The 27008-nt window shown below is 43.9% G+C and overlaps 1 protein-coding gene across 3 annotated transcripts in view; it reads right to left on the bottom strand.

Annotated features, from left to right (window-relative positions):
- KCNIP1 (potassium voltage-gated channel interacting protein 1) overlaps nt 1-27008 on the bottom strand; it is a 1926792-nt gene that overhangs the window by 60375 nt on the left and 1839409 nt on the right. For all 3 annotated transcript variants that reach the window (XM_069654327.1, XM_069654328.1, XM_069654326.1), the window contains 3 exons: nt 16923-16993; nt 9548-9655; nt 4074-4178 (listed from right to left, as the gene is read on the bottom strand). In XM_069654327.1, the coding sequence (XP_069510428.1) occupies nt 4074-4178; nt 9548-9655; nt 16923-16993 (284 nt within the window). The remainder of the gene's footprint in view (nt 1-4073; nt 4179-9547; nt 9656-16922; nt 16994-27008) is intronic.

Genomic DNA, 27008 nt, shown 5'->3' with positions numbered 1-27008 from the left:
TGGATACTGACAGGAGGGTAGTCATTATGGTTAAAAACCACAACAGTTTCAGGTTACTTGGCTTCAGCACAAAGGGAGAAATGGGTCTTAATATGTCTCTAGAGGCCTTCTGGGAAGGACCAAGGGGACAGAACCACAATGTACTGTGTGCTGTAGGTGTTCTTGGTGCTTGACAGGGTCGAGTTAGCTACAGGGCGCTTTGCAGGCTTCTGTGATAGAGTTCAAGATGGGAGTCAGCTGCAGGAATCAGGCGGTAAGACGGATCAGTGAGTGAACTTGGATGAATGGCTGCAGGCTGGCCTCCATGGCAGCTCAGGGTCAGGAATAGTTGTTTTAGTGCTGATCGGTGGTTTCCGAAACACTGTTTGAAACGTCTTGGATGTCTTTAAGTGACTGTAGCTTGACAACGATCCATGTTGCAGTTAGTTGCAGCTTGAGGAACTTGATTGGCTCAAAAATGTCCTTTAAGGTGGACGTCGATAGGTACTCATCAAGGCCCTTTTCCCAGATTTTTCAATGGGCTTGTGTCGTCCTTTAAGTAGTACGGCCCCTGGCTGAGGAGTGTGTTGCAGGCAGCTGCATTGTCCTTGGTTTCGGGTTCAGAAACCTTCTGGACTTTCCTACCTTGTAAGCTTGCTGCAGAGCCTAGCAGGGCATGCTGTGTGCTGGCGGAGTACCGCTTCTGGAGCTGCTGGAGGGTCCTCAGGATTCAGTATCTACCTCTGTTCCCTAGGGGATGCTTAGGGGAGGGATCTTGCTTCCCTCTTTGGAGGTCCTGGCCTTCCTTCACCGGCGGAAGATGTAAGGCAGTCTGTATTTTCAGCCAGGGTCCAAAGTTGAGTTCTTCTTGCGACTCCTTGTGAAGTCTCCAGATGATCTGCAAAAAGAGGGGCTCAGCCCTCTTTTAAAACCAGGTGCATCATAGTGATTGGTGAAGGCTAAGCCCACCTTAATGAACCAATTCTGGGGTCCCCACCAACAATCTACTGTATGCATGAGGTCATAACCACAGTGCTTTGCAACAGGAAAGGTAAAGGGGTGAATACATGTGATACTAAGTCCCACCCATTTTCCTGCCTGTTGTGGAACAAAGAGTTACTCTGATTAATAGATCTCTGTGGTTCCTAATTAAAGAGACAAGTCTCCCTTGAAGCTGTGACGAGACCAGGCCCTCTAGCCCCTGCAAACCACACTCTTGTACCTCATGAATGGTGTCCTCCGGTGGGGTGGACTACTGTAAATACGCAGTCCCAGACATGATAGTTCACTGTCATTGATACTGAAGGTGGGAGCTGGCTTCAGGTTGACATAGTACATATGAAAGGTTGGTGGGGGTTCCTGTCTCCTTTGTTAACCTCTGCAGCCAGACCCTATGTGGGCCTGTTTGAAGTACCCTCTAATTCGTAAGCTAATCACTGCCACCAGCTGCAAGGCCCAACAACAAATCAGGGAAGATCCATGGAGCCTTTGTTAATTAATCAGGCTTGCCATGGAAGGGGGAAGGTTGGGTCCTCCCCCTTCTGGAGATGCACCATGTACTTCTGGCTGTCACATCCCCACTGAATATGACAGTGCAGACTGTGCCTGTAGGCTTTGTCCACCCAGAGTACACAGATCTATGTGTTTGTTGTGCTGTGAGCATAGGAGAATGTTGGTGGATTAGCCATCATTCCATTTAAAAACATTTTTAGAAAGCCCAGGTGAGCACTCACCCACGATGCGTAATTCCTCACAACTAGTACTTGATGGTGATCTGCAAACGTGGTGTGCTCTTTTGAAAACACTTCCAAATGTACCTATTTATTTATTGCATAGTGCTTTAAGTAATGAGTAGAAAACAACAATCATGTGAGCACTATTGAAGAATGTGTGCACCTCAATTTAAATATTTAGCAATAGTCACCACAAATGCAGGCTTCATGTGAGGGCCTTCATGTCAAGAACTGGTGCTGTTACAGGATGGTAAAATTCACGAGGAGGGAGTGATTATTGCTTTTAGCACAGAGGGAAGTGGACAGCAGCAGCACACCCTGATAACAGAGGTTTAGATTCATCTATGAGATAATTTGGCTGGTTAGTACATGATTCAAAGGTAGATTTGAGGTGCAGAGAGAGAAGCAACCTTGACACCTAGGTTGCACAGAATATAGAGAAAACAGACAAGTTCCCAATTTGGGAACTTAGGTCCCCCTGCACACTTTCTGGATATGTCTGGAATACCAGACCAACAATTCATATTTTGAATTAGCAGTATTTCAAGTAAATATTTATATTACATATATTTAGGAAAGCGACAATTTTGAAAAATAATCATTCAGATAGATAGGGTCACAAGAACCAATCTTCATTGAATTCATGATGGTCAAGCTGTAGAGGGCCCAACGCGTTTCGAGTGATACAACACTCTTCATCAGGGGCAATTCAGATTCTAGAAAAAAATTAATATACGATATTTACATTCAAAGGTCGAAAAAAAGTGCATTTCTTTAAATCCAAACATGGTTGATTGAAAGTAATAAGCAAAGAAACGTTCTTCAAATCATCAGATAGTTCTGAAACCTCCAACAGATTTTGCGTCAATATGTCCTAATGGCATATTATAAAGCCACTAGGCAATTTAGTTCAGACGGAACAATGTATCATAAATGTCTTAGAAAAATAAATCTTGATCTGTCCATGTTTACAGTACAGACGGCTCCAAAAGAACGGCTCCTTTGACCCGGAGAAGCTTTTCCACTGAAGCATTTTATTTAAAAAGAACACAAGGTTAGACCCTTTTATTTTCCATCTCGTGATCCGAATAATGTTTCTATTTGAACCGTCTGTACTTTTTTCAAAATTGTCACTTTCCTAAATGTATGTAATATAAATATTTACTTGAAATACTGCTAATTCAAAATATGAATTGTTGGTCTGGTATTCCAGGCATACGAAAGTGTGCAGGACGCGTAAATTCCCAAATTGGGAACTTGTGTGTTTTCTCTATTGCTTTTAGCACCCCAGGTTTGTAAACTGGGGTGGCAGACAGCAAAGTACTTTTATGGAATACCCATCAAAGCCACAATGAAATGTGCAGTTACGTGCAGAGCCCCTCTCACACTACTTTTATAGATCGTGGGCTTGTGAGGAGCACTGCTCCATCGCTGCAACACCAAAAGGTAAGGACAGGGAGGGGGTGCGGACTGGAAGCTGCAGGGAGTGGGAGGGAAGATGGCGGGGTGTGTGAGCAGCACACCTCCCACTCTGATCCAGGGCTTACATCGCTAGATTCACTCCAGTTTGTGATTAAGCAATACCCTGTAAAGATATATAAAGTAGAGCAAGAATGTCACAGTTCCAGTGAGTCAATACACAGATCAGAAGTTAGGAGATAGACAGAACACAATCTCCCGATTCCATGAGTGCAGGTGAGTAGGATTGCTTCTGTACACCAAGACTGTTCTTCCTACCCATCATAAAGGTGCCTTAAAGTGCTGTTGTGTCTCCTACAAAACTAGCTTTTCTGTGTCATATATTATATGAGTATGATTTTGTGACATGGAGGTTGTATCTGTTTTTACGTTGTAGGCACTCATGTAGGGGTGGATTGGAGGGATTGTCAAAGCATTTATTTATTTTAATGTTATTTATTGTGGCATTAATATTAGCGCGCCAAGCCCGAGGGCATCAGGCCACTGGTTACTGCATGATTCAAATGTTGGTCAATCCTGCTCTGCCTCAGCATAGGTGGAAAACCTCACTTAAGTCCGCGGACTAAGATAGTCTGCAGTCAATGTGCCCCCACCCACTGCATAGTGGCATAATCGTGAGGTTAGTAGGAGTGTAAGGGGTGCAATCAAGGTGAGGGTCAGGCATGCACAGATGGAGGGGCAGGACATGCAGCTGGGGGAGGGGATGTCTTTTGACACCCAGAGTCCTTCTGAGCCCCAGTTCAGTGACTGAATCCCCTGTCTAGGGCTCTAGGCAGCTATTATCCCCCGACCAATGGCAAATGGACGACCTGGTGCTTGCTACCCACGCTTGTCAGGTACTCCTGAATCAGAGCAATATTACTGCCATTGCACAGCGGTTACCTGGAAGAACACATCGACGTGCTGCTTTGGAGCGTCGTCCTTCAGCACAGGGTAAGTGTATTTTCCCATCATGTCATAAATTGCTTTGACGATGTCCATCATTTCCTAGAGTAGTGGCAGAGGAAGAAGAGGAGGGGGGTCATTAGAACAGCTCATTTATGTTTACATTAATAGCCTGATCTCCATTTGCAGCTCTACATTTACATAAAACGACGCATGAGGAGAACATCAAATGATACTGGAGCTGCTACCTAAACATCCACATTGGTCCTTGGAAGTGCATTACTATCCGCAGTATGCAACGGTGCGCAGGTCATTGGACAGACCTCTGAGGCAGGATGAACACCCTCAGCTGGGGCTGGGACAGGCCCAAGGACCATTACAGAAAATGGAACTACAGTTTCCTAGCACACCTGCAGCAGGAGGAGGGCAGGAGTGAATCATGGTCGGGCTTTTTCTGAGGAAAATGATCTGACACGTATGACATGTAGAATGGATAAATGTATTTGATGAAGTAACACAAACAATTGAGCGCTTGGTTATGTGCTTGCATCTGAGAAACACACCACACATAATTTATAAGCCAATTGCTGACCTCCTGACTCTCAGAAATGACTAAACCATTAAAAAAACCTCAAATAAACAATGCACTTACACACAAACAGGCAAACACCCCCTCTCACTCTGGCCGGCCTCCCTTGGCCCCGAGCCCACCACCACCTTTGAGGTCAAAAACCTTGTGGTCATCTTCGACCCCTCTTTCTCCTTCTCCTCACACATTTCTGACATCTCAAAACAGTCCAACTATCAACTACACTTCCTCAAAGGCACTCAACCTTTTCTCACTTTCCGCCAGTGGCTCACTGTCTCCAGAGCCCTGGTTCTCGCTAGGCTGGACTACTGCAATAGCCTCTTTCTCAACCTGCTGGCTTCTTCCCTGCACCCTCTGCAACTCATCCAGACCAGAACTGCAAGACTTATGCTTGGACTCAAGCACAGGGACTGCATCTCTCCAGTGCTGAAATCCCTTCACTGGCTCCCTGTGGCTGCCAGGATCAAATGGAAGTCCCTCTGTATTGTCCACAAGGATTTCTGGGGCCTGGGACCTATATACCTTCAATGTTTTTCTTCCTGAATACTGTCCCTCTAAGGCCCTCCGCACATCTACCTCCAACCTTCTGCGAGTGAGCCGGTTCTCCAAGCAGAGATTTGGAGGGAGATCTTTTCCTTGGTAGGCGCCTCCCTCTGGCACAACCTCCCTGCCACCCTCTGTCTTGAGTCTGATATTCTTAAGATCCGGAAACTCCTCAAGAACTTCCTCTTTTCCACTTCCTTCCCTCTCACCCTACCCAGCTAACTTAGCCCTCTACTCCTCCTCTCTCCCTCCTCTCCATTCAGCTTACTGAGTGGCCGTCGCTTGTACCTCAAAGTCTCACAGGTCCCAGGCACCTAATTCAGTAACATATGAATCTTGGGAAACACACAACAATGTGCCATTAACAAACTGTGTTGCCCCTTTTCCCTCCTCTCCTTTTTCTTCCTGACCACAGAAATGATATGTCATTATGCTACTGTATACAATATGCAACACATATGCTTAAAATGTTCTTATTCATGAACTTTTATGTTTGAATTACACCTATCACTAAATACACCAACATATGTCACATATGTCACAACGTATCACTAATTGTTGCACGACCTGACCAAATTGTAACAACTCGATAAAGACCCTGAGAGGTCAAAACACGTGTCAGCTGACTACTGAAATCACCGTAAATAATAATAAAAATCAGTCAAAATAAGATAAAAAGAATTAGAATCATTCTTTTAAGCGCAAGATATCCGGGAATACACAAGTACTAATCCTTAAAAGAGGTGTGGGCAACACCTCCACGACCCGTGACCCTGCAGCACACCAGTTCATATAGATTCGGCAGTAAAAATCAGAAGTTCAGAGCAAGTGGATTCATAAGCATAGCACCCAAAAGCCTCTCTAACCTTCAGATAAGTTTAGGATGATTACAAAATTAAGTGATCAAATTAAAGGTTTATTTTTTGATAAAAGGTTTTCATTGACATTTTCAGAAATAGAAAACAAAAATCTCAATAATAACAATTTTCCCAACCCCCCACAATTCTCCTCCCCGCCGCCATGAACATCAGGAGCCCCCAATTTTCCACCTCTGTAAATATGTGTTATCGGCAAACATTCAGGGTCCATGATTTCCAAACCACAGGCACGGGCACGGGCACAGACACGGGCCTAACACATAAACTGGCTGTATATGCCCTCTTTCAGACTACTAGAGGCACAAGCCTGATATGTTATGTTATGTGATGTTAACAGCACTTACAAAGCGCAATGGCCACCCGGGGGCATCTTGGAACTATACCATAAGTAGTGCACAGTCAGACACAAATAACCATACAATTAGAATAAAAAGGTTTTCAGAGCACGACAGAAAGGAAAATGATCCTCCGTCGGATGGTGGCACATTGGAAGAGAGTTCCATGCCTTTGCCGCAGTCACAGAAAAAGCTTGACCACTGATAGGAGAACATTTTATCCATGGGATTTGAATAGTCAGGGTAGATTGGGAGCGCAGTGCTCTAGGGGGAACATACAGACAGAGTTTGGTCTGAAGATATTCAACCCCCTGTTTGTAGAAGGCTTTGTGCACAATACACAGAGACTTAAACAGCACACGCGTGCCTACAGAAAGCCAGCGAATCTGGCGACAGATGGGGGTCATGTGGGAACCGAAAGGGGGATGCAACACTGCTCTAGCTGCTATGTTCTGCAGGAACTGAAGGCGGTGGAATAAGTAAGCAGGTAAAGCAAGGTAGAGTGCATTTCAATAGTCAATTCCACTAATCACTAAAGCATGACATTTAATAGGAATATAGGGAAGGACCTTACGAAGAGTCCTAAGCTTGAAATGTTCCTTTTGACAAGTGGATGCCACCTGCTTAGACATAGATAGTGAGGCCAAGATCTTAATGCCTAAATCTTTGACTGAAGAGGCCGTCAGAGGAAAGGGTCCTAAACTATCGGGCCAAAACTCTGGAGTCCAAAAAAGATAAAAGATGTGCAGAGCCCACAACCAGAACCTAAGTCTTTTCTCTGTTCAACTTCAGACAGTTCTTGGCCATCCATCCACCCACCACCTCCAGGCAACCCCTAAACCGAGCAGCCATATCCGGCTGTGGCATATCAAGCTGCAGAATAATCTGTGTGTCGTAGGCACAATAATAGCACAGGAAGCCATGTGAGTCGATCAGGCCAAGAAAAGGCTTGATGTAAATGTTAAACAGGATAGGTGACAAAGCAGAGTCCTGTGAGACTCCGCATGACAGAGGCACTGGTAGGAAGACAGATTGTGAGCGTCCCACCAGAAAGGAAGTGAACCAGGCAAGCACCTGGCCGGATAAGCCAACAGATGAGTGACGAGCGACCAAGGTGAGATGGTATCAAATGCAGCTGATAGATCTAATAAAATCAGAGCTTCCAACCCAGCCTGATCTACCAAACGAGTCACATCAGCATCTACTCACACCAGGACAGATTCAGTGCCTCAGCCTGGGTGAAACCCGACTGAAAGAAATCAAAGAAAAAAGAAGATTCAAGAAAGAACTGAAACGAGGATAGAATGAAGAAAGGTAGCAGTGATTTTGTTCCCAATAACAATAATATTCTCTTCAAAGAATTTAGACAAGGAGTCACAAAGTTCCTGTGAGAGAGGAATGCTGGAATGTGACTTAGATTGCAAGGCCAAATATTGAACTATCTCAAATAGAGCCTTGAGTTGGTTTGTAGTGCGTCACCTTTCTCACTGAAGAATAATTGTTTAGCGGACAATATGGCTTTCTGATAATTAACTTTGGCAAGGCAAAGGAGGACTTTATCGGCTAGTTGATAGCCGGTTCTCCATTACCTCTCTGCCTGTCTGCGCAAAAGCTTGAGAGATTTACGTTCGTCCATATAGATAGGTTCAGACCGGCGAATTTTTAATAAACATCACTTAGAGGGAGCAAGAGCATCAGCAGCAAAATGAAATGCATGGGACAACTAGTCAAATAACAGTCATTAGTCGCAGTTCAATAAATAGCAATCTGGGAGCTAGGATCCTAATGGGAGCTAGAATGCCAGCAACGTTTCCAAATGAATTGTCTATGACTAGGTGAGAGGGAAACCTCCAGATGTACCAAAAAGGTACCACAGTGTGGTCGGACCAAATAACAGGAAGCGCTGGAAAAACAGAAATGAGGGCTTTAGGGGAACAAATTAAATCAAGGGTGTTACCCAATTGATGTGCCGGGTAAGTAACCTGCTGCAAAAGCCCAAGATCCAACATCATCGACAAAAAGTGGGATACCAAATGGTCATTAGACTTATTCATGTTGATGATTGTGCTACCATTGATCTTGTAAAGGGACAGGCCTGACATACTGAACTTCAACTGCACTGCACATACATTGACTGACACTTAACCAACCCCTCCTGCCTTCCGCCTTCCTGTGAGCCCTCTAACAGGGTGGGCCGTATATTCTTTTTTAATGTTTTCCACTGCTCCTGCCCCACTTAACACAATGAACCATTTAGATCTTGAAGATCACCATGTGTGGGGGAGATGAACATTCAACGCATGCCTCTCTGAGAAAAACTACAAATCAGGTACAAACATGCACAGATAAAGGGTATCTGCAGGAGGGGCTTTGTAAGATGTAATACTGTGATGTTTTTCAAAGGTTTAATTTCATCTCCACCTAAGAAATTGGAGACATTCAACGAAAGCTCACAAATAAGCAAAATAATTTAATTTGTCACCCTCATTAAGGTATTGTTCAATGTTTTCTTCTGGATCAACATTGTATTCAACACTTGTCTAAAATGGTACAAGTGAACTGAACTATAGCCCAGATTAACTGCCTAGAATTCAACGCACAAGGTTGTAAACATATGTGCTAGCCCTAAAACCATGATATAGAAGAGGTTCTTCTCTCCCTACCTCAATCCTGCAGCTTTGTTCTGTGTAGACTCACATACTCAGGAAATCCTGCACTAAAGAATTGTAAGCACCAAGGCAAGATATTGCTGACACTTTAGCAAAAGGCCTACATTCTGGACTAGTGCTCTACTGACTCTAGCATTACAATCCACTAACCGAATGTGATAAAGAACATATGAAAGTCCTGTCTCTGTCGAGAAGGTACAATCAGACACCTATGTTGACTACACTATTGTCTGTTTTGGTATGTGAACAAACATCTGACTAGATTAAATGCCATTTAATAAACAAGTGAATTAAACTCCATGGGTACATGTTCCCTTTAAATCACATTTCACAAGCAAAGGTTTAACGTGGACTGCCACAGAATTGAAGCGCATTGCCAATCTTAACAGTATTTGCAAGTCCTCCTAACATGGTGTGAGCACAAGACAGGGCCTCATCCATGCATATGCAGTCTTACCTCCTTGTTGATATATCCATCTTTGTTGATGTCATACAGATTAAATGTCCACCTCAGTTTCTCATTAACGGTCCCTCTCAGCAAAATTGAAAGAGCGGCTACAAAATTCTATTGGAAGGGGAAAAAAGAAGATGTATTGAAAGCTATTTGTTAGGCTTTTACTATGTGCTCTTTTGAATGGTACAGTAAAGAATTATAAAACCAGAACTGCATTAGGTTTTTCAAAAAGGAGCAAACTGTAAGAAAATGACTCTTAGATGTATGCAGTATACATGACTTACATTGAGCTTCAATATGGCTACCTGTAATGCAAGAATGCAACAACAATGCATTCAGGGCAGGATATAATAGTTTGGGATTTTCTATATTAATGACTGTGCCTCACTTGCTCTACCATTTCCTATTTCAATTGTTTGTATTGATTTTCAGTTTATATATAACCTTCAAAACACTACTCAAAATTCAAAAATGTGATTAAATGTTTTCAGTTAAATAAAAGGGACTTAGATTGGTGTCTGGCATTACCGTTACATATATCTTGTAAATGGTTTAATGCATCTTGGCACATGCTAGGAGCTCATGGACCAGCCAATGCATTATTGAAAAACAATTAACTTAATCAATCAAGCACTCTATGCTTGCCACTAACGGCATGGGGAAGAAGGTATAACCTTGTGTGAATTGATGGTCTTTAAAGCAGTCCTCTTTTCTGTTACTGGCTTGTGAAACCCAGCGTTGAGGGGTTTATAGCTATTAGTACACCAGGACTGGTGTCATGAGGCACTGCTGCCTGAGGATACTAATTGGTGGAGGCAGGCATGTGCTTGTCAGAGGAGCAGGTGGACAAGAGAAGCAGCTGTGGAATGAAAGAATAAACAGGCAGCTAGTTGAGGGAAAGATGATAGCAGGGCAGACATGCGGGCAGATTGCGAACTACTTGAAGGAGCAGGTGGTTGGTTTTGAAATTGAGGAGACTGGGTCAGAGAGTTGTGAGTGGAGAGTTAGCTGAAAGCTCAGCCCAGAAGTGGTTGATTCGACGGAGATGGCACAGGCAAGAAGAACAGAGAGCAAGGGCCCTTGGAGAGGATAGCTGATAACCATACAATCAGGCAAGGCCTGGAGATTGGCCAATGAGAGGAGTCACTCACTGATACTGAAACTTAAGTACAAAAATACAATTTAAAGAAAGTCAGTTAAAAAGCAAAATGACATGTGATGTGCAGAGCTGCAAAAGGTGAGCAACCTACAAGCATATTGGCCCAGTGCAGGACACCTTTCAAGTCCTAATGAGTGTAATTGTAGGTTTACAGGAGTCTGAACAACCTAACATACCATTTGAGACATTGGGTCTCGGGAGGATAGCTCAGGAGCAACGTGCTCGCCTTGAAAGCAAGACAGCGTGGAGCAACACAGGTACGATACCCGGGTCCACGCTTAGAAACCTCTGGGTATTAAGCGCGTTATAAAATAACCTGTCATATCATATCATATCATTGACTCTGGCAATCTGCACTCTCTCAGTCTGAGCTAATATGAAATTACAGACGAGAACAATGTGAAGATGCTTATGCGCTTTTCTGTTCTCTTATGTACGCTACATGCAAAAGTACCCCTTACATGATATTGTTTGAAGAAGAGTACTATTGACAACTAAGTGCTTTTTTCAAATTATATTTGAAGTTATATCTAATCAATTGACAAAATGATTAATTACAATTGTGTTTTATAACGAAATGTATTAAATTGAACAGAGGAAAAATACATGTTTTAATTTGATTTACACAACTTACTGATCCATGGAGTCAGTAGGTTCCATAGCTATAGAATTATGTTCTGTCTCATATTTAGTAACACAAATGCAATGTGCTTGCAATTTACAATTAAACAGAACATTTTTAAAACTAGCTTGATGCTGTTCTCAAATCTGGCATGCACTTGTTTCATGCTCTGCCAGATTATATACGCAGTGCACACCAAAGACCTTTTAAAGGCGTTCATAAATAAAAGAAAATACGGGTAGAGAAAATAAGAGCAATACATCAGTAAGTGTGTTGACCATTTATTTTAAAATGACCAATATTTAAATGTTTAAAAGGTACTGTTAATCTTGTCTCACTGACCCAGAACGACCTATTAAATATATGATGACTTCTATCTATGCAGTATATTTATTTTTCCAAGGATTCTTTTTTACCAAAGAATGACCTGAATTGTATACTCCACCAATGCCACAACCCCAACCTACAATGTGGGACAAGAAACATGCTCTAATAATCAGAATATTATGTTATATTTACAATAACAGATAAAGAAATTCAAGGTGGTGCCCTAACTTTCAATGCCAGGAAAGTCACCCCCAATGTTTGAAATAATTGCATGGAGCTATCTGTGTAAAGGAAAGTGCAACCTGCCTGCAATTGCATTGCTAATGTTTTCATTCCAATTCACACAAACATCCAGACATAGGGCAACACATATGAATGACTATGCTAGGAATTAGGGTACACCACCTCTTAACGGTACCACACATTGACATTGATTGTTTCACTTAACTTTCTTTTGAAATCATCAGTGTGAAGTGCAGAGAATTCGGTCCTAAACTCACTTCCCCCTTGAAACATATGGTTAAGTGGTTCTCAGAATAAAGTTTTACACACATGTTGGCACCAGAGAAAACTATTTACTCTAACATATGGTTCTCTGATTCTTGGGCTAATTGAAATCTAAAATGCTGGACACTAACTGTGACAGACAAATGCTTCTTTGCTCCCAAAATCCCTGGCAGGTAATCTGGTCCTGCTTTGTTAAATGCATCTGCATTTAGTCACGTCTGGAAAGGCTCCCTTCGAAAGATTTTCCAGGAACTTCCAGTTGGATACAAATCTTTTTTTCTCCTGCCAAATGTGCTCTCTTGATTTTCTGCTTTCCCCAAAACTCCCTTCTTCCTATGTTCTTGAGTTTAAATACCCTGCAAACTCCACCAATACAGCATTTTTGGATTGGACTGAAAATGTGTTAGGTTTCATTCACTTACCCCCAACACTCAGGGACCTCCATAATGCTTTGTTTGGCATGATGTATTTTGACGTGTTATAAGCAGCAGTGCTATCTACTAACTAGCCCCTTCATTTATGAGTTAGATCAAAATGTAAGTGAAATATTCTTTTTTTCAGATAATTCTCTACATGGACATGTATCACTGATAGGAGCTATATATGGAGATTTCTAAGAATATTGTGAATCCAGGGAAATTCTTAATGTTTTTGTCATAGCATGCATGATTAAGATATGTTATTAGAATGTATAGATTATGCATACATCTAACATTAAACCATGTTATTATTTATTTATTGTGCTTTGATGAAACATTGATCTTTCACACAATTCATACACTTAATGCTATACATTTCATTAAACATAACATTTATTATCAACATATAAAGATACACATTATTACATTAAAACATTCACAAGAACATTTACGTTTTAATATCCATGATCACTTTGCCTGCAAGACCAATATCTAATAACATTCATATGATCTCTTAGTTAAAAACACTTCATTTCCCGCATTCAGTCTATTGCCCATGTTACCCAGGTCCATATGAACACTTTTCAAAAATATCAACCCAAATATTTTGTTCTGATATCTGACAAACCGAAGCAATTTATCATTATATGTTGCAAGGTCTGGGCACCAGCTTTCTGACAAAATCCACGTGTTATTTTTTTATATGTATTGAATTTGCGTTGTTCTTCTTGATCCAAATGTGTATCCAGTTTTTGTCACAATATTCATGATTGAGTTATGTCATTAAAATGTGCAGATTATGCATAACTCTTACATTGAAGCATATTTTTATATGCAGGGGTTTTGCTTTGTTCTGCTGGAACCAAATATGTATCCAGTTTTATGAGCAGGTTTTCGGATCTTACATATGGTTCATAAATGTCAATTTAACTTATATTCCACATCATGACTTTAAATGTATCTCTTTTGGTGCACATTGGACTGTACAATTTAACTTGATTTGCATTTTTGTTTTGGCAAAATAAATTAGTAACATATTCCTTCATGGCTCAGATCTAACAGCAAGATCCATTCTTCTTGGAGCCTAATATTCTACCAGGGTTAAGGGTTAAGGACCTGTTTGTGGCATTTAATTCTAAGAATGCACCTATTGACCCACCAGATACTGAAATTGCTAATTTGCAGATGAGCTTAAAAATACAAGCCCTATTATTTAGCTAAAATCCACAATATAAAGCTTGCTTTTAGATGCATTTTGTTTTGTAATTTGATAACACAGTAAAACCCAGATATGCCATTATCTCTTCTTTTAAGCATGGGTCAAAGTGATGTTAAATGGATGTGGGTATTCCTGCTGCACAAAAGAGCTGTCCTCTACACAAACAGACCTGAGTTAAAACTAAGTTGGCAAGTTCTATGTTACTGGGTAAAAGAGAAAAGTTATCTTTCTGTATATTTTACTTGTAATGGCAATTTAATAAAGTGTAGGACTGTTCATAAATATCCTTGATATGTCATGTAATTAATGATAAATGTTCTGTGTATCATTAATAGAGCACTTAAATGAAAGTTGCACATTTCTGTATGTTCCCGTCCACATGACAGAAAAGATGCGTAAGTACGTTTTAAAGTACATGTTTCCTTTACTAAAGCCAACATTGTATGTATTCTTATAGAAGAGTGCAGAGTGTAATTTAAACCATTGCAAACTGATTGGAGAGCATTACATTCAATCAACTACTACATTTCAATTGCTACTTGAATTGATGGTCACATTTGTTTTTGTTGTCATTTTGAAAGTAAATACAAATTGAGGATTGTGGTGGTGGGGGCTAAGGAGAGAAGGGGAAGAAGTATGGTTTACTTTATAAGTGACCACATCCCAAATCCTCATAATGTTGCCTGGGACCAAGAATGCGTGCCCCTTTATAGCATGGCCTTCACTATTCAGTCATAGCACATCTCTAATGGAGTGATGCCCCAACAAAGCATGGTCCTTCATTGCCCACAGATCAATTACATTTCCACACAGTCTATTCTAAAATAATCCCCTACTCGGCCACATTAAAATGTCGTAAGCCTGGAAGTGCAAGGCCTTTCCAACATCTCAGAGTTCTCTTTAAGGATCTGGTGATTCTGGACAGTTTGTCACCCCAAATAAAATCCAAGGCTACTTTATTCAATGACATATGCACTGAAGGGGGGCTGGACAGTGCAACGTTGCACCACTGTTCATCTCGTCCTGAAATGTGCAGTTCACCTTTGAGAATAAGCTGACCTGCTCAATTCAGCAAGGATTGCAAATGAAAATGTGCCTCGTCTGCTTTTTTTCCCTTGCACTCATTTTTGAGAGTCTGGCCCTGTATAGCTAACAAAACAGAGTTTGCTCTAAAGTCCCTTCTGCTATTAAAACCACAGAAAACAATTGTACAGTTTCCGTCTATAAAAATGTCCCTTTTTTCTTTTATGTTTTAATCTTTCACCTTCACTCATGGGCACCGGGACTTGAACCAGAATCCAGAGGGACACAAGATGGTGCAATGGTGTACAAATGGTGTGATCATGCTTAGGAGTTGGAAAGTGCACACCATCTGGTCACCACCTTTGAAGCAGTAGGTGGAAGAAGACGCCACGGTTATGGCAGATTTTGTGGCGATACTGTACTGGAGATAGTGAAACGTCTTCTGTTAGAATGCGAAGCTTTACGTACACTAAGATCATCTATGTTTCTAGAGTGTGGCCTTCTCTCTGAAAAACCAAATTTCAACATTATCTGGTCTAATTATCACAAGTGTAATAATGTGGACTTAATCTACCACATCACAGGAATGAGGATGAAGATTGCAGCTATAATGAACATTGTTAATTGATGTTGTACATTGAGGATTTCTATCTATTATTATCTGTGTATTGTTAACATATGATAATATAAAAAAGTATGATGGAATTTATTGGAAACATATTATGCAAAAAGCTATTATAAAGATGAAATGCATTAATAGATAAAAAAAGAAAGTGCACACCATCTACTTAAACAATGCTCAGGTCTGAAGCCATTGCATATAAGGTATCTGGGGAAATGTGGGGATAATTTGGCGATGATAGACTCAGACCATGGTGGGGAGACAAACCTTTGTTATCAGTGGGCGCTGGCTGGGTTCAATGGTCCGATTGCAAGAAGGGTCAAATAGTAATTGCCCAGTCCTTGAGTCATTTGAGTTGTGATTTTATTGGTGTAAAAACAGCAAAGATACTATCTATAGTTCTTCTTGTGCCAATTTGGTGTTTACAAAAAACAGCCGACGCGTGTTTCAACCTAGGTCTTTATCAAGGCAGTTGTCCAGTGGCAGCAGAAATTGCTGTTTGGTGCTTGCGGCTGGCGTCCCAAGTAGGGGTTTCAGTTGGGGCTGGTTAGCCTGGTCTCAGGCCGGGATCCGAAGTGTTGTACAACAACACTTCGGACCGAACGAGCAACCACGCAGCGCCGATCCCGGCCTAAGACCAGGCTAACCAGACGAACAGATGGATGAAGCACATGCTTTAACCCGGGTTGCTCCAGTCCACGTTATATAAATGGAGGGAACACATTAAGCGTCAGGCCCAATAGACCTTGACCGGAGTGGACTGGGAATCAATCAAAAGTGGCCCTGGAAATATTTATCAAAGTGGCCCCTTATTGCATCGTTTTAACAAGCCCAACTCATCTAAAAGAGGTTTGGGGGTTCTCCCACAAGACAATTTGGAAAAAAATAGTGGTAGGTACAAATAGCACATTCATCCCTAGGAGTTAAAAGTTACAAAACACGGACAATAACGTGTGTGAAGAGTTAGGCATATCATACTGAAAGCTTTATAACACATTATTTACTTCAAAGGGATGCGGGGCTTATGGGAGCAGAGAACCAAGGTACCCACACACAAGAGGCTCATGATGTAGAAGCCCACTGTGACATCTCCACAGTTCCCTGCAGGCCAGTCCACAACTCATCGTGAACATTGAAAAAGTACCGCACTATTGATTTGCTTTCCTCCGTTTGTTTCTCTTCTAGTGCTAAACGTTTACGTGACTATATGTGATTTGGCACCAGGATACATTTGGCACAATCCCTATTTGCAATGTTCATACCAGGCAAATGATAAAACAGGCAGAAAAGTGCAGGCCTTCATGCCAGCAACAAAAAAGGAGCAACATATTTTTCACCCTTCTGAACACGGGTGCAAACTTCCAGGTAGAATTCATAAGCAACCATGCATTGTAGATACAAATTAGATCGAACACAGCGATATTACATTTAAGACACATAACTAAAAAATCAAACATTCTAAAGATTGTACAGAAATTACCTCAAACTTGACTAATCCAGTCTGTGCAGTGTCAAACGCATTGAATAAATAATGTGCATACATGCTCGCATCTGAAAGAGACAAACATAAAACAGACTTCTGTTACGAGGTCATCATTTTGGGCTCGTACAGCGCGTGCGCCACCTGTTGCCCTTTACATTTGCACTCCGCAGTTCAAAGTGAGTAAACGCTGCCTGGCATAATGTGCCATCTGCAAAAAAGGGCTCTAAGTCCGTGGTCAACCAACAGTGGGGCATAAGCCTCTAAATTGTTAACAATCAATAATAACCCCCAGACACAAGGTAGATGTTCCAAAGGCTCAGTGGATAATGAGCATTGCTTCACCCCTTCCTTCACTGTTGTATTCACAGAACCCAGAGTGAATCACATTTGTGAGAGAGAATGTGTGTGAGACATTCTACCTTGCTGTGCAGAAATGTAAAGAAATACCGAGCCTCAGGAAGAGTGTGTCAAAGCGGCAACAAAGTGGCAGTAAATCCGTTACACCAGATTTACCGCCACCCTGTTGCCTCCAGCACATAGCCGGAGCGTACTTCTCTACTTTACCTCCAGAAAATGCAACATTTTTCCGTGGGTGGGATAAAGGCATTTGGGAAATCATTGAAAATCCCCACTGAGTCTTGTGGACTCCATAAGTGGGGATTGTCACTGCCTTACTAAGGGTGATAGTGTCAGTAACTGGGTTAAGCGGTATTTCGGGGAGATGCAAACAGGGAATGAGATCGAAAATCAGCTCTTCTTAGTAGCATCGTAAATACTCCTTAGTCACGATTTTAGCATCACAAAAGCTTGTGTTCCAGAGCATATGAACAGTCAGCGTGGTGTTATTAATTAAGCAATAATCATCCGTTCCAAGGGATTGGAATGGGGCATAACGGCTCGGGGCCAGAGTTAAAGGCCTGTGCTAGCCACAGTGCCATTATCTCCCGGTGCAGCCCTTAGAACAGCTGATTATTGCAATATTCTAACCCGGGTTGCTGAGAGCAAAGTATTTCATTTGAATGAATGGGACGCCTCGTGGCATCCCGTTCATTCAAACTAAATACTCACTAAAGATGGCTCCATGGATCAGGAAGGCGGGGCTCCATACAAAGCCCCTCTTCCATTTCCATGGAGGTCAGTGAGGACAACAGGAGGAGGCAGCAGCAGTGGCAGTGGGCCTGCTACCAAGGTCATCAGGTAGGTGGGCCTGAGAGGAGGATTCAAATTAAGAAAGGGAAGGGGGGTGGGGGAAAGATGACAGGGTGGGTAAAGCAGACATGTGTTTGCTAGGAATAAGGGCTAGGATCAGTATATTCAGCCCAGGATTCAAGCAACCTGATTGGTTGGTCTCCCCACCATGGGTTCTAATAGTAACTCTGAGCTTTGTGTTCCAATTCCCTGCTGTTCCTGAAGCTAAAAGATGGACAAAAGCAAAAGAAACATATGAAAGCATCAGGAGACACATTCCAGTCACTTTTCTCTTCAGCGACTGCCCATCTTCTTTCTCTTTATTTGGGATCTTCTCAGTAACTTGGGCTCAGCCCATCTCTTGCCTATGATAGCTGCACCCTTTGATGGACAAAAACGGTAAAACGCACTGCTCCTGAATGTATTGTTTATATACATGTTTTTTTTGTTTTCATACTCAGCAAATGATAATACCAAGAATTTAAAAAAGCCAATGCCTATTTTTTAGTGTTTTTAGTTAATATGGTTTGTTTATAATGTTTGAGACTTTATATCTAGCACAAAAAATCAGCTCCGAAGGAATGCTTTGCTAATTATTCAATATTCAGCTGAATGTACTCTCATGAAAGCTTTCGTTTGTGGACATGCAGAATTTCTGGGATAATGCAGAATGCTTGTCTGGTTGGCATCAGCCTTCCAGTCACAAAGGTCGATGTTTCTTTGAGCCTCTACCATTGAACTCTCAGTTGGCGCCACAACTAACAGTGAGAACAACTACTGTTGCACCCCCATTCAGCACAGTCCTAAGCAGAACTTCACTACAGTCTGTTGCTTCTTCCATTTTGAGAAGCATAGTAGTCAGCGATAGGGATTGGCTGAGCTAGATAAACCCTGTACAGTCAAGTGCACAAATAAAACTTAAACCCAGCATTAACACTCTTGGACCCTCTGTCCCACCCGTTATCAACAGTATCTTTTGCCACAATGACCTGGGTGGTCATGAATGCTTTGCAGATACTATGAAGATTAAGGTATCTACCTCCAGGGCATCCATCCATTCAATTCTCCCCCATCAAAGAATAATGCTTAGACAAGAATTTAGACAACAATTTTCAGAGTCCTACACTCTTGCTTTTGAAAGTTGTGGGCAACACTTAGGATCTGTACTTGAGATACTGTTGGGATCTCTTACCAACAGAGGAAGTTTGTTTCCACTTCTGGGCCAGCCTCGTGAGTTGGCAAGTCTGAATCTGTTTGAGGGCTCAGACAGAACCTATGGTCTTAATTCTTTGGAACTGTAACTGCCCGTAGCATCAGGAACTAGTACACCCTCGTCAATGCCAGCATCAAGTGCTGCAATTGCAGGCCCTTGCTTACTGTACCCCTGTGCCAATGCCACTACCACTGCACAACCCAGCCCAGCCTTCGTTTCCTCTTTAGAACGACATAGGTTCGGAGATGCAGAATGAAGTCTTTTCTAGGCCTGGCTATGAAATACACATGGCCAGTTCATGTTACTGCTTGAAGCATTGTTCCCATATTGGAAGGCGTGGCCCACAAGCAAGAGAGAGATAAGGTGATCATGGTGTGAACACTGAGGAGCTGAGTACTCTTGCCTATGATGCTTGAGCAATGGGGATCTTTGTTAGTCTTGTCACTTCATTTCACAATTGTGGAAAACAGAACATACGCTAGAACAGTGCATTCAGCTCTCTACTTCTTTTCACCTTACCTAAGTCCCCAACTTTCCTATGCCTGCTTCTCCCAAACTCCAACATCATCATATGAGTGTCATGATCAAAAGCACCCGGCCAAAGGTCGTGCATACAGCAGAAACCCACCCAGTAGACACCTTTTGAACTAATTGTTGAAATGCATTTATACAATTGCGCTGTAGTTCCTTAACCCGCTGGGATCCAGAGGTGGGCCTCAGCAAATGTAAAAGATAAACTGGTATCTTCTGCATGCCTGCCCCACTGTGATCACTGTGATCCCCTATTGGCAACATGAATGTGACCTAGTTAATTCTGATTCTTTGAATAACATCATCACAAGTATTAAATCAGCGTCTCTCCCTTATTATTTTAAATTCCCTCTCCGCCATTCTTAACTCTTCTCTTTTGATTGGCTTTGTGTTCACAGCTTTTTATGCTTCTATTGTGTCTCCAGTATGTTAAAACATTCCCTTGACCCTCCCTCCTGTGTCAACATCTGTCTAATCCCTCTTCTGTGGGCCCTTGCCGAAATCCTGCAATGCCACATCACTGGTCTCGTCAATATCGCCTTGAATCTCTCTCTCTCTCTCTCTCTCCTTCACCCCATCCAAACTGTTTTCCAACCTGGCCATGGCACCAAATCTGTCCTTTTCACTGTCCTTGACGTCGTTTGCCTAGTGGATGACACTGGCTAAACAGCGGCCCTAGTTCTCTTGGATCTTTCATCAACATACGATACGGTCGACCATTCCACCCTGCAGGTTCTCATTCTTTCTCTCTGGCAGATCCCAAGCAATCCCTTTCCCCCTCTTTCACCATCTCACCTGCAGTGTTTTACAGGGCTGCTCTCTCTCCTCTTCTCTTTAACATTTATGTTCGTCCCCTTGTTTACCTGGTCCAGTCATTTGGAATTTATTTGTGTACTTATGCTGATGCTCAACTCATCCTTCATCCCAGTGGTCCATAGTCGAGTTTACTCTCTGTTTTTCCCTCCTGTATTTCTAACTTGATGAGTAACAAATATCTGAAAATTAACTCTGACAAAGCAGAGGTTCTGATCATAGGCTATTACCTAGCATTTGGCAGAGTTCTCTGGGTCACAATCCCCTTTCACCCAGTCAATGTAGTTAAAAACATGGCTGTAACCAGGGCTGGACTGGGAACCAAAAGTGGCCCTGGAACTCTTTTTAAAAGTGGCCCCATATTTCGCTGAAGGAGCGAGCACAGCGCGTGATCCCAACCCTTCCATGAGGGGATTACGAGTATCCCCCAAGAATGGATTGAATGCAATTAGTCCAAATTAGTGCATTTAAACCAAGTTTACATCATATATGGATTTAGAAAATTGCATAAATAACTTCATGATCTCGCAAAGTAGATCTTCAATGATAGATGGACATGTGAATCCTGTGGGTTCTGGGTGCCATGAATGTGTTTAGCTCTGGATCTGTGATTGAGGTGAGCTTTGGAGGCTGTGGATAGGGGTGAGTTATGGATGATGTGAATACTGTGGGTTCTGGGTGCCGTTAATGCGTTTAGCTATGGAGCTGTGAAGACTGAGCTCTGGAGGCTGTGAATGAGGCGAGCTCAGGATGGTGGGAATAAGATGAGCGAAGGACAAGGTGAGGCAGTGAATGAGGCAATCTCTGGGACTCTGAATACATAGAACACAGGATGACGAGAATAAGGTAAGCACTGCGAATAAGCTGAGCTCTGTACATGGGAATACGTGAAGCTATTGTGCTATGAGTAAAGTGCGCTCTGGGGCTCAGGGTGAGGGACGTTCTGGGACAGTGAAAACAGTGTGCGTTGAAGTGAATAAAGTAATCACTTTGGCTGTGAATTAGAAATGGTGGAACTTCAAAAAGGGTCAGCTCTGAGGTCTGTGAATAAAGTAGGCCTTAGTGCTGTGAATAAGGTGAGCTCTGTGGATGGGACTAAGGTGAGCTTTTGGGGGCCTGTGAATATGGGGAGGTCTGGACTCTGTGAATGAGGAAAGGTCTGGGACTCTGAAAACAGTGAACTCTGGTTGTCATGATTCAGGTAAACTATGGGGCTGTACATAAAATAAGCTCTGGCGGCAGTGAATGAGCTGAGCAGTGGACCATATGTGAATAAGGTGAGCTATGGAGGCTGTGAATAAAATGAGTTCTGGAGGCTGTGAATAAGGTGAACTCAGAGTGCTGTGAATAAGGTGAGCTCTGGAGGTTGTGAATACAGTGGGCTCTGAGTGCTGTTAATAAGGTGAGCTCTGGAGGCTGTGAATGAGGTGAGCAGTGGACCACCTGTGAATAAGGTGAGCACTAGAGGCTGTGAAGGAGCAGAGCAGTGGGCCACCTGTGAATAAGGTGAGCTCTAGAGGCTGTGAATAAGGTGAGCTCAGAGTGCTGTGAATAAGGTGAGCTCTGGAGGTTGTGAATACAGTGGGCTCTGAGTGCTGTTAATAAGGTGAGCTCTGGAGGCTGTGAATGAGGCGAGCAGTGGACCACCTGTGAATAAGGTGAGCACTAGAGGCTGTGAAGGAGCAGAGCAGTGGGCCGCCTGTGAATAAGGTGAGCTCTGGGAGCTGTTGATAAGGTGAGCTCTGAGTGCTGTGAATGAGGTGAGCAGTGGACCACCTGTGAATAAGGTGAGCACTAGAGGCTGTGAAGGAGCAGAGCAGTGGGCCACCTGTGAATAAGGTGAGCTCTGGGAGCTGTGGATAAGGTGAGCTATGGAGGCTGTGAATAAGGTGAGCTCTGAGTGCTGTGGATAAGGTGAGCTCTGAGTGCTGTGAATAAGGTGAGCTCTGGAGGCTGTGAATAAGGTGAGCTCAGAGTGCTGTGAATAAGGTGAGCTCAGAGTGCTATGAATAAGGTGAGCTCAGAGTGCTATGAATGAGCTGAGCAGTGGACCACTTGTGAATAAGGTGTGCTCTAGAGGCTGTGAATAAGGTGAGCTCAGAGTGCTGTGAATAAGGTGAGCTCTGGAGGTTGTGAATACAGTGGGCTCTGAGTGCTGTTAATAAGGTGAGCTCTGGAGGCTGTGAATGAGGTGAGCAGTGGACCACCTGTGAATAAGGTGAGCACTAGAGGCTGTGAAGGAGCAGAGCAGTGGGCCGCCTGTGAATAAGGTGAGCTCTGGGAGCTGTGGATAAGGTGAGCTCTGAGTGCTGTGAATGAGGTGAGCAGTGGACCACCTGTGAATAAGGTGAGCACTAGAGGCTGTGAAGGAGCAGAGCAGTGGGCCACCTGTGAATAAGGTGAGCTCTGGGAGCTGTGGATAAGGTGAGCTATGGAGGCTGTGAATAAGGTGAGCTCTGAGTGCTGTGGATAAGGTGAGCTCTGAGTGCTGTGAATAAGGTGAGCTCTGGAGGCTGTGAATAAGGTGAGCTCAGAGTGCTGTGAATAAGGTGAGCTCAGAGTGCTATGAATAAGGTGAGCTCAGAGTGCTATGAATGAGCTGAGCAGTGGACCACTTGTGAATAAGGTGAGCTCCGGAGGCTGTGAATAAGATGAGCTCTGGAGGCTGTGAAAAAGGTAAGCTCATAGTGCTATGAATGAGCTGACCAGTGGACCACCTGTGAATAAGGTGAGCTCTGGAGGCTGTGAATGAGGTGAGCAGTGGACCACCTGTGAATAAGGTGAGCACTAGAGGCTGTGAAGGAGCAGAGCAGTGGGCCGCCTGTGAATAAGGTGAGCTCTGGGAGCTGTGGATAAGGTGAGCTCTGAGTGCTGTGAATGAGGTGAGCAGTGGACCACCTGTGAATAGGGTGAGCACTAGAGGCTGTGAAGGAGCAGAGCAGTGGGCCACCTGTGAATAAGGTGAGCTCTGGGAGCTGTGGATAAGGTGAGCTATGGAGGCTGTGAATAAGGTGAGCTCTGAGTGCTGTGGATAAGGTGAGCTCTGGGAGCTGTGGATAAGGTGAGCTATGGAGGCTGTGAATAAGGTGAGCTCTGAGTGTTGTGGATAAGGTGAGCTCTGAGTGCTGTGAATAAGGTGAGCTCTGGAGGCTGTGAATAAGGTGAGCTCAGAGTGCTGTGAAAAAGGTAAGCTCATAGTGCTATGAATGAGCTGACCAGTGGACCACCTGTGAATAAGGTGAGCTCCGGAGGCTGTGAATAAGATGAGCTCTGGAGGCTGTGAATAAGGTGAGCTCTGGAGGTTGTGAATACAGTGAGCTCTGAGTGCTGTGAATAAGGAGAACTCTGGAGGCTGTGAATGAGGTGAGCAGTGGACCACCTGTGAATAAGATGAGCACTAGAGGCAGTAGATAAGGTGAGCTTTGGAGGCTGTGAATAAGGTGAGCTCTGGGGCTGTGAATGAGGAATGTCCTGGGATTGTGAATACCGTGGGCTGTAACTAAGTGAGCTCTTGAGATGAGCTCCCGGGGGCCTGTGAATAAGGTGTGTGTGAACTAGAAGCTGTGAGTAAGGGGAGCTGGGAATCTGTGCTCTTAATGATGTGAATACAGTGAACTCGAGGAGCTGTGAACGGGGTGACCCCAGGAGGCAGTGAAAGGGTTAGCTCTGGTGGGAAGTGGGGGGGTGACTACAACTCTGGGGGCAGTAAACGGATTATCTGCAAAGCTATGAACAAATGTGCGCTAGGGGGCTGTGAACAGTGCACCTAGCCAGCAGTTGAACTCTGGGACTGTGAATGGGGTCCGTGGTGAGCTATGCCTGCAGCCTGCCCTGCAACTGAGTCAAATGATGTCTTTACCAAAGTACGCAGAACGTGCATTGGGTATGGAAACGTGTGTGTACTGGAGATTGGTTTTTAGACCCGTTGGCTTGAGAGCCTAAAAAATAGTTTCATGCATGTCGTATCATGCATGCCCAGACCTGCCATTCACAAAGTCTATGCACTGGAATCTTTGGCCGCGATTTGTAAGGCTCTCTCGGCGATATGGAATGCGGTACTTGGTGGAGGAGTAGCCCTGCTGTCTAAAGTACTGTTTTTAATGGCAAGACTACCTCTGTGTGATAATGTGCTAACAGCTGAACTCAGTGGCCCTGACAATGGGAGTGCAAACTCGCCTCTCTCGTGCATGTTAATTTGGTGGGGGCTAGTACTGCTGTCTAACGCTAGGAAGCATTTGCAAAAAAATATTGGGGGTGGGAGGGTTATGAACTCAACAGTTTGCAGCATATCTCGTAGTGGCTAGGAGTGCACACATCGCCATCTGAACTGAGGTAGAAGCAATGGGATAGTGCTGTGATATCTGCGCCTAGCTCGGGTGGTGAGCAGTACAGCTGGCAGTAGTGACCCAACACTGGCAATACCTGTGGCTACACACATTACAGCTGCGGAGACCTAGGCCCTGCGGTATCTGTGTTCAGAGCTCAGGGCACTCAGCACTATGCCTGGTGACCTACAAGTCACAGAAATGCATTGGGACAGGCTGATCTCGGATCTCCATCTATCGAGGTGGGTAAAAGGACATTAAAGCCTCCGGTAACAACGATTATTTAAGTGCCAAATAACGCCCCTACTCCTAACTTGAGGGTCAGCGGGGTGATCTTCTCCTTGTTGACCCCCTCGGGTAGGCAGTCCAGGAGCACGTCCTTGACGGTCTGGAACTCGGCCTGTCCACGGAGGTCCTTGTAGCCCAGGCCGCTGTGCTGGTGCAGGAGTGGCTGGCTGCAGAGCTGCATATGGATGCAGCGCTCCTCCAGCTGCTGTCTTAATGCCCGCAAGAACTGCCTCGGATGCAGCTCCAGAGTGGTCAAGTTTGCGGCCGTGGTCTCGGCCACTGCACCTGCTCCCTACTGGCACCTGACGTTGTGCGACTGGAAAGCTCTGTATTGGTTCCTGAGTGGACTAGAGATATGTATTTCAAAAAACATTTCTGATTTGTGTCAGGCGTTCCCATGCCTTGTATAATGCTCTGCAGAAGAATGAAGCATGCCAAAAGAAAAATGGTCTTGTTTCAAAATTCCTCTTGATTATTATTATAGCTTTGAGGAACTGAGTGAAAACGCATAAGAACATATCCCTATTAAATTAGTTAATAATGCCTCTCGTTATAGTGCATAGAAGCTACAGCAATCCAATATGTTAGGAATGCCCATTACAGAGTCCTTGTCACCTTCCTGTATTATTGACTGGAGGATGCGGGCATCCTTCAGTAAGTAATTAAGGGGACGAGGACTGTTTCTTCATAGCCAACCCTTTACACGCCACTCCTGTAATTCCTAGAATGGGAGGGGATTGGTTAAAGGGCTGTTGCCGGTTTTGTCTCAGAAGCGAAGGAATCAGGGGAAGCGGCTTTGTGCGTTGCAGTAATCTCCTTACACTACTTTCTGCAGGTGGGCAGAGGCTGGCCTTATGATGGGTAATTACGCCCAGCACCAGAGGGCTTCGACTGCTGCCATCACACCGGGGTCATTATGTAGGTGGAGCTTTCCAAACAAAGCGCTGCTGTGGAGGCAAGAGGCGCATTCATTATACAACGCTAGCGCAGGTGACCGAGTTACCTTTCTTTGTTGATGTAATTAATTGCTGATGAAATGTGTACTCTACAGTCTGAGACAAAGTCCTTTTCGCTGAGCGCAGGCGGAGTTCTGCACTCCTGCAACCGCCGTTTATTCTTCTGTGGACGGAAGAAGGCGCCTAGGCGGCAGTTCCTGCACAGCGCAGCTCTCCAGGCACACACAGCGCAATCGACACCATCAGATTAAAGAAGACGTGCAGACCTGCGCAAGGGCACGTGCTGTTTCGGTCGCTAGACCCTCATGCGAATGTGCACAGCCCAGCATTAACGTGCCGTCGGTGGTGGCTGCCGGCACGCAGCCAATTCATTGAAAACACCCAGGCGGATTCACACGACGCACACACTTGTATCCTTCCACGCAAAAGAGGCCCTATGCCCAGAGGCCTACCGGGGGATGTCCCGGTGTCCCGGTGGGCCAGTCCAGCCCTGGCTGTAACATTTGATTTTCAACTCACGTGCCTCCCCCAGATTAACCAGGTTCCTCCTCTTCTTTTTTTTTTACAAATTCACACTCTGAGACCACTCCTTCCTGTTCCTGTTCCCTCTGGTTCAGCTAAAATGTCTGCGTCAGTCTCGCTGAGACTAGAGCCGCTTTATCTTGGGCTTTCTTCCTACTGCATATATTGTCTTCACCACATTCGGTATCTCAAAGCCTGGCTCTTCTCCCACCTGACATAACCCACCTCTCCCCTTACTTGCCCGGCA

This window comes from Ambystoma mexicanum, chromosome 3q (assembly GCF_040938575.1).
Source record: "Ambystoma mexicanum isolate Mex_15411 chromosome 3q, UKY_AmexF1_1, whole genome shotgun sequence".
In the NCBI taxonomy this organism is placed as follows: Eukaryota; Metazoa; Chordata; class Amphibia; order Caudata; family Ambystomatidae; genus Ambystoma; species Ambystoma mexicanum.
The sequence above is the reverse complement of the archived record's forward strand: the minus strand, read 5'-3'. Positions and strand labels throughout refer to the sequence as shown.